At 36.8% G+C, this 14531-nt stretch overlaps 1 protein-coding gene across 1 annotated transcript in view; it reads right to left on the bottom strand.

Moving 5' to 3' along the window:
* Window positions 1-14531, bottom strand: part of ulk1a (unc-51 like autophagy activating kinase 1a) — a 28270-nt gene that overhangs the window by 12229 nt on the left and 1510 nt on the right. The window contains exons 4-14 of the mRNA XM_048209404.1: window positions 11952-11984; window positions 11647-11683; window positions 8790-8963; window positions 8351-8424; window positions 6598-6699; window positions 3928-3986; window positions 3170-3252; window positions 3000-3050; window positions 2822-2910; window positions 1657-1780; window positions 1509-1554 (exon numbers count right to left, since the gene is read on the bottom strand). Of these exons, the coding sequence (XP_048065361.1) occupies window positions 1509-1554; window positions 1657-1780; window positions 2822-2910; window positions 3000-3050; window positions 3170-3252; window positions 3928-3986; window positions 6598-6699; window positions 8351-8424; window positions 8790-8963; window positions 11647-11683; window positions 11952-11984 (872 nt within the window). The remainder of the gene's footprint in view (window positions 1-1508; window positions 1555-1656; window positions 1781-2821; window positions 2911-2999; window positions 3051-3169; window positions 3253-3927; window positions 3987-6597; window positions 6700-8350; window positions 8425-8789; window positions 8964-11646; window positions 11684-11951; window positions 11985-14531) is intronic.

Here is a 14531-nt window from a genome sequence, read left to right as displayed (position 1 = left end):
AACTGTGTACTATTTAAATATATTTGACAAAGTAATTTATTCCTGTGATGCAAAGCTGAATTTTCAGCATCGTTACTCCAGTCTTCAGTGTCACATGATCCTTCAGAAATCATTCTAATATGCTGATTTGCTGCTCAAGAAACATTTATGATTATTTTCAATGTTGAAAACAGTTGTGTACTTTTTTTTTTTTTTCAGGATTCCTTGATGAATAGAAAGTTCAAAAGAACAGCATTTATCTGAAATACAAAGCTTCTGTAGCATTATACACTACCGTTCAAAAGTTTGGGGTCAGTAAGAATTTGTATTTTTATTTTTTTGAAAAGAAATTAAAGAAATGAATACTTTTATTCAGCAAGGATGCATTAAATCAATCAAAAGTGGCAGTAAAGACATTTATAATGTTACAAAAGATCAGATTTCAGATAAACACTGTTCTTTTGAACTTTCTATTCATCAAATAATCCTGAAAAAAAAAATTGTACACAAATATTTTGTACAATTGTACACATTAAATGTTTCTTGAGCAGCAGATCAGCATATTAGAATGATTTCTGAAGGATCACGTGACACTGAAGACTGGAGTAATGATGCTGAAAATTCAGCTTTGATCACAGGAATAAATTACTTTGTGAAATATATTCAAATAGAAAACAGTTATTTTAAATTGTAATAATATTTCACAATATTACTGTTTTTACTGTATTTTTAATTAAATAAATGTAGCCTTGGTGAGCAGACGAAACTTCTTTTAAAAACATTAAAAATCTTAGTGGTTCCAAACTTTTGGACTGTACTGTATATTAATATATTATCTAATTTTCATATTTATTTTAATCTATTTTTTATTATTTGTTAATTTTTATATTTAATGTTATTTTTTCATATAAGATTTTTTAAATGTTTCTGAAAAAACCTATTTTATAAAGGCTCATAAAGGCTTTGCCATAACAGGAATAAACTACATCTTAAAATAAAAAAAAGTGTTATTTTAAATTTTTATAACATTTCACAATATTTCTTGTTTTTAATGTATTTATGATCAAATAAATACAGCCTTTCAAAAACAACGTTTTAACAGTTTTGTATAAACGTGCATCTTAACTAGTCTTTTAACAAGGTCATGAATGCATTAGATGACAGACACAGATGTTTAAAAACTGCATTTGAAAATTTGTAGAGAACATGAAACATTATACTCAAGTAATATTTGCTATTATGACTGTAAGGTCTTCCTTCTTTCATTGCACAAATGCGTCAATGCATAAACAGACCTCTTCACAGAACCATCGGTCAAAAAGTCAACTGACTCCCTTGAAATGAATATTCATGACACGTGACATACTGGCAAGCAAGCAAACCGTTATGTTAAGTGAAGAAACAAAATGCATGCACATTTGTTGTATAGGTTAGTGTTGAGAGGCATGTCACATGTAACTATATACACTATGTGTGTGGCCCGTGTCACTTTAACCCTTAAAGTATTGGAAAAATGTAAACTCACTCACCCGCTGCGCATCAAACTGTCCTGCCCTTCTGCTGAGACTAGTTCACCTACAAGAGTGATCAGATTGAGATGTTATATTTGTGCAAATAAAGCAGTTTTGTTTGTTACATAATCCAAAGTAGGTCAACAAGCGCGAGGGCTCATCTTACTGGTGAACTGAGCCGGCACCATTACGAAGTCATCGGACTCGGAGGAAGAGGAGTCTTTCAGCAGGGAACCTGGAGACGGTGTGGGGGTCATTTGAGGGAGGGCCCTCGGAGCTTCAGTGTCAGACTGTCAAGAAAAACTTCATATTTACACTACTGTTTAAAAGTTTAGGGTCAGTAAAACTTGAAATAAGCCTATGGAAGCTTGTTTCCATCACGGAATAAAAAAATAAATAAATAAAAAGGTAATTGCCACTTTTTATCTCACAATTCTGACTTTTTTCTAAGAATTGCATGATATAAATTCGCAATTTCTCAGAATTGCGAGCAGCAAAAAGTCACAATTGCGAGGTGTAACGTCAGAATTGTGAGATGTAAAATCGCAATTCCAAGAAAATTTTAGATGTGAGCTCACTTTTTCCCCCCTCAAGAATTAGACTTTATATCTCACAATTCTGAGAACAGAAGTAAGAATTGCGGGATATAACCTTGCAATTGCGAGAATAGAAGTCAGAATTGTGAGAAGAAAAGCCGCAATTACTTTTTCATTTTTTTTATTCGTCTTTTCTCGCATTTGCGAGTTTATATCCCACAATTCTGACTTAAAATTCACAGTTTTACGAATTTATATCTCGCAATTTGCGATTTTGAGCAAAAAAGTCAGAATTGTGAGATAAAAAGTAGCAATTACATTTTTTCAACTTTTTGATTTTGTGGTAGAAACAAGCTTGCATTGAAACCTATTATGCTCATCAAGGCTGCATTTATTTGATAAAAAATACAGTGAAAACAGTAATATTGCGAAATATTATATATTTAATATTTTTAAAATGTAATTTATTCCTGTGATGGCAAAGCTGAATTTTCAGCATCATCACTCCAGTCTTCAGTGTCACATGATCCTTCAGAAATCATTCTAATATGCCGATTTGCTGCTCAAGAAACATTTCTTATTATTATCTGTGTTATTTTTTATTATTAAATTATTTTTCAGGATTCTTTGATGAATAGAGAACAACATTTATTTTTTATAATACATCCTTGCTGATTAAAATTAATCTTACTGACCCCAAACTTTTGAATGGTAGTGTAGCTATATGGTACTGTATACATTATATATAGAGCAAGAATATCACAATACACCCCACATGCACTGTTACTGTGTTACCTGAGTAGGGGTGAGGCGAGAGGTTGAGGAACCGCTGCTGGAGCTCACAGAGCCAGAGCTGGGATAGGTGGGCATGGGCACTGGAGAGGCTAAGATAACAATGAACAGATGTAAATGTTACAGAAACCAAAGCTATAGCAGATTAGTTTGAAAAAAGTAATGTACATCATAATCGTACATTTCTTCATGGATGTACTGGCCTCCAAGAAAGGATGGTGGAAAAAATGATCTGAAATAGACAATAATCATTTTTTTTTATTAATCACTTCCTGGGAATTATATTTTGTCAAACTATGATTTCTACAGAGTCTTGTAAAGTCAGATGTGTGATTGTATGCGTCCACTGACCAAAGTCCATGCGTTCCCTGTGGTTCCTCTGCAGCAACCCAAGAAGAAGGTGTCTTAGGTGGCTGGAGGTTTCACGTGGAATACTGGGAAAAGCATTTTGGTGCTGTGTTAGTCACTGACAGAAATCACAACCTTCACAGTGTGCATGTTTATATTCTTGTGCAAGGGCCAGAGTAACTCTGTAATTGACTAAGTAGAAAAGTGATACTCATGAATGCAAACATTGCAACAGTCTTGTTAAATAAAGCTTTACTTTTAAAGAGGGAAAGGAATGACAGATGGAAGAGACAAAAACATTGAGAGAAAGAAACCGGTTCTATTGCATTCACAACATGGATAAATATGAACTGCGGCTGTTTACACTAGTGTTCAAAGGTTTGGGGTCGGTTTTGCCAATGTTTGTGAAAGAAGTTTCTTTCTGTGCTGATCTGGTGCTCAATTAACATTTCGTATTATTATCAATGTTGCTTTTATTATTAAAAACAGTTGTACTGCTAAATATTTTTGAGGAAACATACATTTTTTCAGGATTCTTTGATGAATAGAAAGTTCAAAAGAACTGCTTTTTCGAAATAGAAATCTTTTGTAACAATATAAAGTCTTTACTGTCACTTTTGATCAATTTAATGCATCCTTGCTAAATAAAAGTTTTACATTCTTTTACATTTACAACACCAGAGACCTTTGAACCAGCATAGCACAAACTAAACCGGATCATGCTGATTGATGACTAACATACAGTCCTCAGGGTCACTTACCTGGGACTCAGGCTCCGGTTTCTTTCATAGAACTGCCTCAGTTCCTGAGGAGTGTTTGCCTGGAAAAAGATTTTACGAAGTTAATTATAATGAGGTCAATGCAATTTCTCAAATTCTTTCTCTAATCATCTGGGGGGTCAGTCAAATCTAGTTAGACATATATATTATTGGTTCAATTAACCACGCAAATCTAGTTTGATAAAGATATTGTTGGTTCACTTAAAACTATGCACTGCCTGGCAGGCAAATATCATAGATATTTTTAGACTTGATACTGGACTATAGTTTGTTGCGAGCAGTATCACATGGCTTTACTACATTCTCCCTTTTAAACTCTGGCTGTTTGGGATATAAACATTTGTTCTAGATCTGAAGTTAAATTTTAGACTAGAGGGACTGTCTACAAATCATAAAGGCTTTCTAATGGCAGCAGGAACAAGCACTAAAAGTAATATTTCCATGCAGGATGAGGTAAACAATGGTTAGGATAGAGATAACCGATCTGTTCTGAATGAACTCAGAGACTCATCTTGACCCATCTGCAGACTGATATCACATTGCAAGACTGTCAGAAATTCCGAATACATAACCAACTCTTTCTGAAGCCTAAAATATGAACCCATAAATAGATACGGTTTTGACCGTGTGCTCAGATGGGGCTCACATGTTAGCTGTGTGGAAGCTGTATGAACAGAGGTCAGCTTATCAATACATGATGGCACATGCATCACCTTTTCAGGATTAAGTACTATCAGTGACTGTTATGAACTATAATGAAGTAATAATGACCAGCCTGGAGCAATATTCAGAGGAAGTACTGCAGCAACAAATTACACAAACATGCATTTTTATTTTGCAATATGTTCATCACAAAGAAAAAAACTCCCTGTTCTGCTAGTGCAACCAGAGAGATGCCGCCCATATGAGTGGGCATGTGTGTATGTTTGGGTGTGAGTGTTTGTTAGTAAATAGGAGGGTGTGTTTAGTTGCAGAGGCATATGGTTATGTTTATCAGTGAGAGATGTCACAATCATGTTTCACACTCTGCAGGGCATAAATAACCAGGGGTGCCACACAGTTGAGCTTTCGCAATGAAATAGTTCTAGAATGATCAGGACTGACGTAGACGAAACTCACACTATGTGACATTGCTTGCAATTCTTGATTAATATACATTACATTTAAAAAGTCTGGGGTCATTAAATATATGTATATGCACAAAATTAGCACATTTTGATTATGTGACACTGAAGACTGTGCTTGACTGTTTTTAAATTGTAATAATCTTTCAACAACATTACAGTTTAAAAAAAAAAAATCTTACCAACCTTGAGCTTTTGAATGGTAATGTATTTCTTTGTGTGCTTGCATTAGCAGAACATTAGACCTAAAATACGCTAAACATGGTAAATTTCTGCTATTTTATTCAACAATCTCATATTGAATTTGTTCTTTGTGGTTTAGACATTCTTCTGAGGAACAAAAAGCATTTAAAGGGATAGTTCACCTAAAAATTAAAACTCTGAATTCATGTTCTTTACATGTACTCTGTAAGACTTCAATGAAAGATTTTCAGTGAATAACTGTACTGTACTGAGACATGAGGGTGAGTAAATTATCTTTTAATTTGTAGTAAAGGATTTGGTTACACTTTGGTATGGGGAACACATATTCACTATTAACTACGACTTTTGCCTCCAACTCTTAACTTACTGCTTATTAATAGTTAGTAAGGTAGTTGTTGTAGTTGTTAAGTTCAGGTATTGGGTAGGATTGAAGGATGTAGAATATGGTCATGCAGAATAAGGCATTACTATATGCTTTATAAGTACTAATAAACAGCCAATATGCAAGCTAATAAGCAACTAGTTAAAAGTGAGAATTGTTCCCCATACTAAAGTGTTACCAAGGATTTTAATTTTGGGTGAACTATCCCTTTAAATTGATCCACATTGTTCAAAGAGAAAGCCAAAAAATATAAAGCCCAGAATTAAAGGGATAGTTCACCCAAAAATGAAAATTTGAAATTTTTTACCTCTAATACACCACTATGTCCAACTGCGTTCAGCACTCGCTTAGTGAGGTCTGATCGCGTTCTGACAGCGGCAGTGATGTCTCGCTCTCATTGAAGTATATGCGCGAGACATCACTGCTGTTGTCAGAGCGCGATCAGACCTCACTAAGCGAATGCTGAACGCAGGTGGACATAGTGGTGTATTAGAGGTAAAAAATGATATAAATACTGTTCGGTTTCTCGCACAAACCGATCGTTTCGCGTCTTAGGACATCAATGTGTCGTCACGAGCCGCAGGGTTTAATTTGGACTTGTCTATGCAAGTTTTATTTACTCTTATAGTAGAAGTTCCCATCCACTCGCATTATTTGTTTGACAGACGGCAACGGTTGGAGTTAAAAATCATCATTTGTGTTCTACTGAATAAACAGTCACCTACATCTTGGATGCCCTGGGGGTAAGCAGATAAACATCAAATTTTCATTTTTGGGTGAACTATCCCTTTAAAACCATGACCACAGTAGCATCCACAAATGAACAGAGAGAGAGAGAGGGAGAGAGAGAGATGTGACTGTGCATGTGTTGGGTTAAATCACGCTTGTCTCTCTGGGTCATACTATTAGTTGTTTTTGTGCTGGTGTGTGTATGTCACTGACCTGAAATGGGGCTTTGCCAGTCAAGCACTGGTAGATGATGGTCCCTACACTCCACAGGTCAGCTTTGGCATCATAATTCTGTGACATGATGACCTCAGGAGCCTGTAACGACGAGCAAGACAAGTAGTACTCAAAAACATCTGGAGTAAGTTATACAGAGAATGTTTGAAAATCAAATATGTAGCTACTTTCCTGTAGGGCTGCACAATTAATTAAAATAAAATTGAAATTGTGTTATGGTTTAGTGTGATTATAAAATCACTAAAGGCTGTGATTTAATTAAACAGATACATGCACTGTGTGTGTCAGAGTGTAGTGTGGCACTGTGTTCTTTTACACTCAAGCAGCTCATGATCCAGTGTTTTCAGCGTCTCAGCACAACATCTTCCACACTTGTAATGAGAAGTGCTTATAAACCAACTGTTGCCAACAAAGGAGAAGCTTTAAAGTTACCATGACTGGACAATTCTTGTTTCTTAAGGAATATTGCAGTGTTTATTATAAATGAATTATCTGTGCACATAATTTTTTTTTTATTAATGTGCCCTTGCCATCTTTGGCCCCATTTCCAGATGCGTTTTGGTCTATCGGATCACAAGTGGACGACGCTAAATACAGGTGTAAATGGGGTGTAAAATGTTTTGAGCTTGTCTATTTTTTGACTACTTCCAGAGATAGTCGAAAACGCATTGGACCGGATTGCTTTCGTAGAGCAAACACTCATGTGGTCGAATGTGTTTGAGCAACGCAAAAGACCGCCTACTCTCCACCTACTGAAAGTGTAAACATTATGGGAAGAGCGCTAGCCGGATGGGATTTAAACTTTGTCGGTTGAAGACGCAAGTTTGGTTTGAAGACGAAAAATGTACCAAGCACAATGTTCTCTCATCATTCCTGATTTCTAACACGCACTCACCACGTTCGGCCGGTCTTGTGTCTGTCAGAGCAGAAACGAAAGCTGATGCTCTCCGTATGTTTTTCCGTCGTTTCCGGACGCGTTCATTTGTAAATTGTGCGAGCTAATTTTGTCCAGTAGATCGAAAGATCTGAAAAAGCCCATACATTTACCTGTCCATAGACCCTCCGCTCAAAGAAATCAGGACAGAAGTGGTTGAAAAGTGGACAAAAGAGACGGATTAAAATACCAGGTATAAACGGGTATGTGTTTCCCTTGTCTACTTGTGATCCGATCGACCAAAACGCATCTTAATACCAAGTTGAAAACAGGGCCTTTAATCAAAATAACTTCCCTTCCCTCTTGCAATGGCATCTCTTCTCTGATGACGTGTTTACTTGTGCTGGACAACCGGTCACTCATGAAATCACAGCGATAGCAAACCACTACCATCCAATCAGAAGAGTTGTGCAGGGATTACATCAAAACCCAGAAGACTAATTCGCCAGTGGTTCCCTTGAGATTTTCCTATCTTTTTTTTTTTTTTTTTTTTTTTTTTTTTTTTAAGTTTTTCAACTTATAAGTAAAATAAGGACTGTGGTATTATCCAGTTACTTACATATGTTTTTTTTTTTTTTTTTTTTTTTAAATAAACAGAATTTGCTTCAGAATTTGCCTTTTTTGAGATGGTTATGTGTAATTTATGTTGCCGAACAAAATGTCCAAGTATCATACTACTTTTTAAAATCACATTTTACATCAAAATTCCAATTAGATCTTTTTCCCTAATCATGCAGCCCTACTTTCCTGAACATTTGGATAATACAGAACATGAAAGTTTTGAAGTCAAGCACTCACCATGTACATTGGAGAGCCACAGAGCGTGGCAGCCATCGTGTTTCCCTGCAGATAACGTGCAAAGCCAAAATCAGCTAAAGAGAGAGACAGAAAGGAGAATCAGTGTATGGTGCTAAGGACTACATTTGGGAGCTTGTTTTGGTAGTGAAAGATAGTGCACGAATGTTTACAGCAAGTGTCTTTTAGTTGTTTGACTTTACACAGCTGTGTAGTGACACGCAGTGTCTACATAACGCTCAAGAGCAAACAGAACAACGCTGTAAACACCTAAAACAAACCGCAGTCATAACACAAGAACAAAAACACCACAACCAACCACTGCCAGACCTGATAACTCAATCTTACAGTCTCATAATCAGTACATACTGATCCATGAGCAGTCTTTGTGTTTCTTTTAGTAGAGGGTACAAAGCTGTGTACTTTGTCCCGAAGCACTCACCCAGTTTGATGCAGATGTTGTTGGGGTTGGCCTTGCGACCTGTGTTGTACGAAAGGAGAATGTTTTGGGGCTTTAGGTCACGGTGAATGATGCCTTTACTCCTTAAAACACTCATGGCTCCCGCCAACTGCTGCAGTAACACACGGATCGTGTCCTCGCTCAGAGAGCCTTTAGCTATGAAGAAAAAGTTAGGAACAAACAACTGATTTCATTATGGTTTACTACTTAAGGGATTATTCTGATGAAAACACTTTGAATTGTGGGATATTGCATCATTGTTTACAAAGAGTTAGCGATCCATCAAAAACAAAAAGTCCAGCTGCCATCCACTTCCAAAAACCCCCTTCTCCAGTGCACCTCATTCCTTCCACTCAAAACATGCTGGTTTCATGAAGTCTTATTTTTAGCCTCTATGTTTTTCCACTCCAGGACAGGGCAGATAACAGACTGACAGGTGAATGAGGTCAGGCTCTGGTTTGAGTTTCAGCAGGGGATCTTGGTGTTGTGCCAGAGAGTCTGTGGTAAGAGGTGACCGGGTGAAGGCAAACACAGCCCCTGATGAGGCTGGCATGGATTTAAAGCATAACAATGCTACAAAGTCTTGTGGCTTAAAATAGAGTGGTCAATGCAAACATGGTAAATATAGCCACGCTGGAATGTTTATGGTTAGATGAAGATGTATTCGAACCCAGACGGTGTCTGTGTGTGTGGATGAGACCACTTCCAAAGAGACTCTATTTGTGGCAGCACATGTGTGAAACTAAGCTATTCTCAGAGGTCCTGAATTATCTTTCTGAGGAACGACCGGAGTTGTTTGTTTGGTGAATATATCTCTGCAGTTTCAAGAGCAAGTTCAAGGCTTCAACCTTTGAGAAACAGACCTTAGTCTTAAAGGGTTAGTTGACCCAAAAATGAAATAATGTGATTTATTACTTACCCTCATGACGTTCCACACCCGTAAGACCTTCGTTAATCTTCAGAACACAAATTAAGATATTTTTGTTGAAATCCGATGGCTCAGTGAGGCCTGCATAGGGAGCAATGACTCTTCCTCTCTCAAGATCCATTAATGTACTAAAAACATATTTAAATAAGTTCATGTGAGTACAGTGGTTCATTATTATTATTATAAAGCGACAAGAATATTTTTGGTGCGCCAAAAAAACAAAATAACGACTTATATAGTGATGGCCGATTTCAAAACACTGCTTCATGAAGCTTTGCAGCGTTATGAATCAGCGTATCAAATCATGATTCGGATCGTGTGTCAAACCGCCAAACTGCTGAAATCATGTGACTTTGGCGCTCCAAACTGCTGATTCGACACGCTGATTCATAACGCTCCGAAGCTTCCTGAAACAGTGTTTTGAAATCGGCCAAATAAGTCGTTATTTTGTTTTTTTTTGGCGCACCAAAAATATTTTTGTCGCTTTAGAACCACTGTACCCACATGAACTGATTTAAATATGTTTTTAGTACCTTTATGGATCTTGAGAGAGGAAATGTCATTGTTCCCTATGGAGGCCTCACTGAACCATCGGATTTCATCAAAAATATCTTAATTTGTGTTCCGAAGATTAACGAAGGTCTTACGGGTGTGGAACGGCATGAGGGTGTGTAATAAATGACAGAATTTTCATTTTTGGGTGAACTAAGCCTTTAAGTCATGTCAATAATCTTAGAAAGAAACACATCCTTTTGTGAATAAACAAGATGATGATGAAGAAACAATGCAAACAATTACAATAGATCATCCTGATATATATAGCTGAATTTTAGAGATATAGAACATTTAGATTTGCAAAAAGGTATAGGGATTGAACAGGGTTATCATCGTTCACTAAAACTAAAACTAATAAAATGATTTGTTAACTGAAATAATTGACTGAAAAAAATAAATAAAACTAAAATAAAAGTACATTAAACATAACCAGTAATGTTAAAACATAATAAAAATGACAAAAGTTAATTCAAAGTATTAATAAAAGTATAAATAGTACTAATATCTCTCTCTCTCATATATATATATATATATATATATATATATATATATATATATATATATATATATATATATATATATATATATATATAAATCTTTTTTATCAGTATGAGCTGTTATTGAATATATATTGACTGATATTGGATATTCAGTTGTTAATGCTCATTTCCAATATTTTTACAATTGCATGATTATTTTCTACAGCTTTTCAACATAGCTGATTTTCTGGTCTTGATTGTGTTTGAAATCTGTTATGTTGCATATTGTTTTATTTTTGATAGTCTTTGGGAATATTTTACAGCACCTTGGTCAAAAATCATTGTTTTTAATGGTATAAATAAAGCTGACATTGACATTTTACAAATTAACTTTGCCATCATCTAACTTTCACTTTAAGATAATAACTGTAAAAACACTAATAATTTAGTAGCACTGTTAATATATAATATATAAAACTGTTAGTATATAATCTTCATCAAATCTCAAATTGAATATCAATTTGCATACAGTATACTATAATGTTGTGATGTCTAAAATTACTTACAGGCAGTATTTTAATACTGTTCAAATGTTTGTTTTGTTACAGAGCCTCTGTGCTGCTCCAAAGCGTGTAAAGATTCTGCATAAAAGCTGCACTAAAATATGCCTGAAACTGGCCAAAAGACGTAAACCAAGCAGGTATAACAACATGGAAAAAATTAGACACCTCTTCTGTAACAATAGTTAAAAAAATAAAAAAAAATCTTAATTAGTTATATTTAGGGCCTTATTTGTGTGTTCACAACAAGGACAGATACAAGGCACACACAATAGTGAAAGACATATGACATATTGAAATGAGGTTAGTGTACTTACAGTGTAAATACTCTGCAAGGTCTCCTCCATTACAGTACTGTAAAATGAGAGAGGCAAACACTATAAGTGTACATCTGACACAAAAAAAACTCTCATCAGACGATAGAGTAAGCACAATAACACCAGGGCTTCATATGGCTTTATGCTGACAATAACAACACAGATGTGTGAATTAAGCTTAGCATAAAGGACATCCTGCAAGGGACGGTGAAATTTGACCTCTGATTTTTTCCTCTACTTCACACAAAGTCTATTTTGAGGTTTACAGTGGGTATGTGAATGTGCAGCATGCCATCTGGACTCACCTCCATGACAAGATAGACACATCCCGATATCTCCTGCAGACAGAGACATGTGGCACACAGTTAAACATTTACAAATGATTATATGCAAGACACACCCAGCAGCGTGCCATATGACAGTCATGGCACGAACTCTTCATTGTCTAGATCAGGACAGGCCTCTGGCTGGACACACAATAGATGGCAGTGAGTCACAGTTGACTCATCATACAAAGCTTACACTTACCTAAGCCTTCTATCAATTGTGTGTTATTATAGCATGTGCTTGCAAGCAATACAAATCACAATACATGTCAGCATGACAGGTTTTATTTGATTAACTCTTTCAGGTACCATAGGCTGTGAGAAACTTTTCCGTCCTTATGTTTTTATGCTAATCAGCACACAAAATAAATTCACATAGAGTGCAACATAATGCTCTTCACTGGCCAAATCATGACCTTTGAGAGCCTCTTAATGTGCAGAAGTCACAAGGAGAAACCACCTTAAATGACCTTTGACCCCTAGTGTGCATAATCGAACCCAGTATGGATTCTAGGTGGTTCGTTACCCATTCATGCCAATGAACTCCAAAGCAGAAATTCTGCTCCTGAAAGGATGTGTCCACACAGGGCAAGTGCCATGGTGACCAGTTATAACTGAATGAGGTATTTACATGGCCAACATGTTGTGTAACAAAAGTCCCATTTGGCCAATCTCCATGCGGTCCCTGCGTGTTACAGCAGTCGGGACAGAAGCAGGAGGTGTCATTACCCACAGCTGACTGACATACAGATCAGCAGCCGGCCGGCGTGACAGAGCACTGGGAGGAGCGCGTTTTAGTCAGTGACAGCGTGTGTTTAAATAACATATTACATGAGCAAAAGAACTTTTATGTTCTTATGACTTATGTTCCCTTATAACTTCAAAGTTGTGTAACAGCTAATTTTATAAGTGACACAATTATTGTGGATAAAGGCTTAACGTTAAGCTTCCTCTGTGTGTGTGTGTGTGTGTGTGTGTGTGTGTGTGTGTGTGTGTGTGTGTGTGTGTGTGTGTGTGTGTGTGTGTGTGTGTGTGCAGAATCAATGAGAAATGAAACCAGGCCATCGGCGGTAATGCAAAGTAAACTAGGTAGAACCTAGCCCAAGGCTATAGACCACACACAGGGCAAAATACACTTAAATTATCTTCTCCAGACATATTTACAAGGCCTTAGAGAAGACTGTCAAAACATTATGATCCATCAGCATGCAATAAAAAGGTGTTTCGCAACAACAAAAGACTGAAACAACATAAAGCTTAAAACAAACATAGTTAAAACTCAAAGCTGTTCCACAGCAGGTTTCCATGAGTGCGGGACGGGGCCGAGAGTTGGGTTTCACTGACTAAGCATAAGTGTCATTTTCTTGTGCTATTGTTCAGCGCTCATGCAGGGCAGCAGCCGGCCACCTGGTGCACACTGTGCTGTCAGGTGGATCCAGTGCTTGGGGGCTGTCTGCTGGACTAACCCTTCTGGACTAACCCATGAAAAATGCTGTAAATGCTGCCCAGATGGAGATTAGACTGATATTGGAGCCAGTCAAAGGTGGTGGTCCTATAATTGCAGGTTTGTTTAGCATCAAATGCTCCTGTGTCAGCCCTAGCAGTGCGTGAGGTGTAATGGAGTGAGCATGAATTATTAGTGTGCATTCACTGTCAGGTCATTCTCCAAGGATAATGTGGTGAGAGGCTTGACTATCTATGTAATTCAGTTAATGTAATTCAGCTGCAATTCGTTTAAAATTTGCCATTTAAAAGAGCAATCTGGGACTAGCTGCCTTGTGTAGTGGAGTATACTAGTATATATGTATAAATATATATAAATATAATTCATTATTTAATTTTGATTTGATTAATACTTATTGTCCTTTTATCTTATCATGGTCTTTTAACAATACAAACAACTTGAAGTAAACATGTTATACTTCCTCCAGGGCACAATACCACAAGATGGAAGGTGTAACCCACTGTGTTAAGTTTCTTAAGCTCTCTACACCTGAGACAGCCACCTGTCATCAGATAAGCTCAACTGCCTGGATTCAAGTCCTCTATTCATTAAGATACATTGATAAGGGAATCCTACATCAGACAACGTCTGTTCTGTATGCAAATTTTAGAGACAGTCGGTTAAAAGGGTGAGCTGGGCTGGCAGGTGCTGGCTAATACGTGCACAGGTGTTAGGTGTATACTTTAACAGACAGGCATCTGTCATGGCTGCCATTGTTTCATAAGCCTTTTGCCTGTTTATTTTTAGTACTTTTCGCCACAAGAGGCATTTGAGATTTAGTTAGAGGGTTTATCAGTTTTATCTGCCTTTCACAGAGCCCACCTTGAACTCACAGAGATGGTTTCACTGTTTCTGATGCAAGATATTGCAACATGAAATCATTACTCATGGTGAGTCAGATAGAGGCTACATCTATTTGCCATGGCTGTCTGACTGCTAATAAACAGTGCGTGACATCACTGGGCGGGATTTAACGTTTAACCAATCAGATGAAGGGAACTGCACCCACATTGTCAACACTAAGCCATGCGAGATTCGAGTTATAAATATCTTCA

This window comes from Megalobrama amblycephala, linkage group LG12 (genome assembly GCF_018812025.1).
Source record: "Megalobrama amblycephala isolate DHTTF-2021 linkage group LG12, ASM1881202v1, whole genome shotgun sequence".
Lineage (NCBI taxonomy): Eukaryota > Metazoa > Chordata > Actinopteri > Cypriniformes > Xenocyprididae > Megalobrama > Megalobrama amblycephala.
This window is presented reverse-complemented; position numbering and strand designations above follow the sequence as displayed.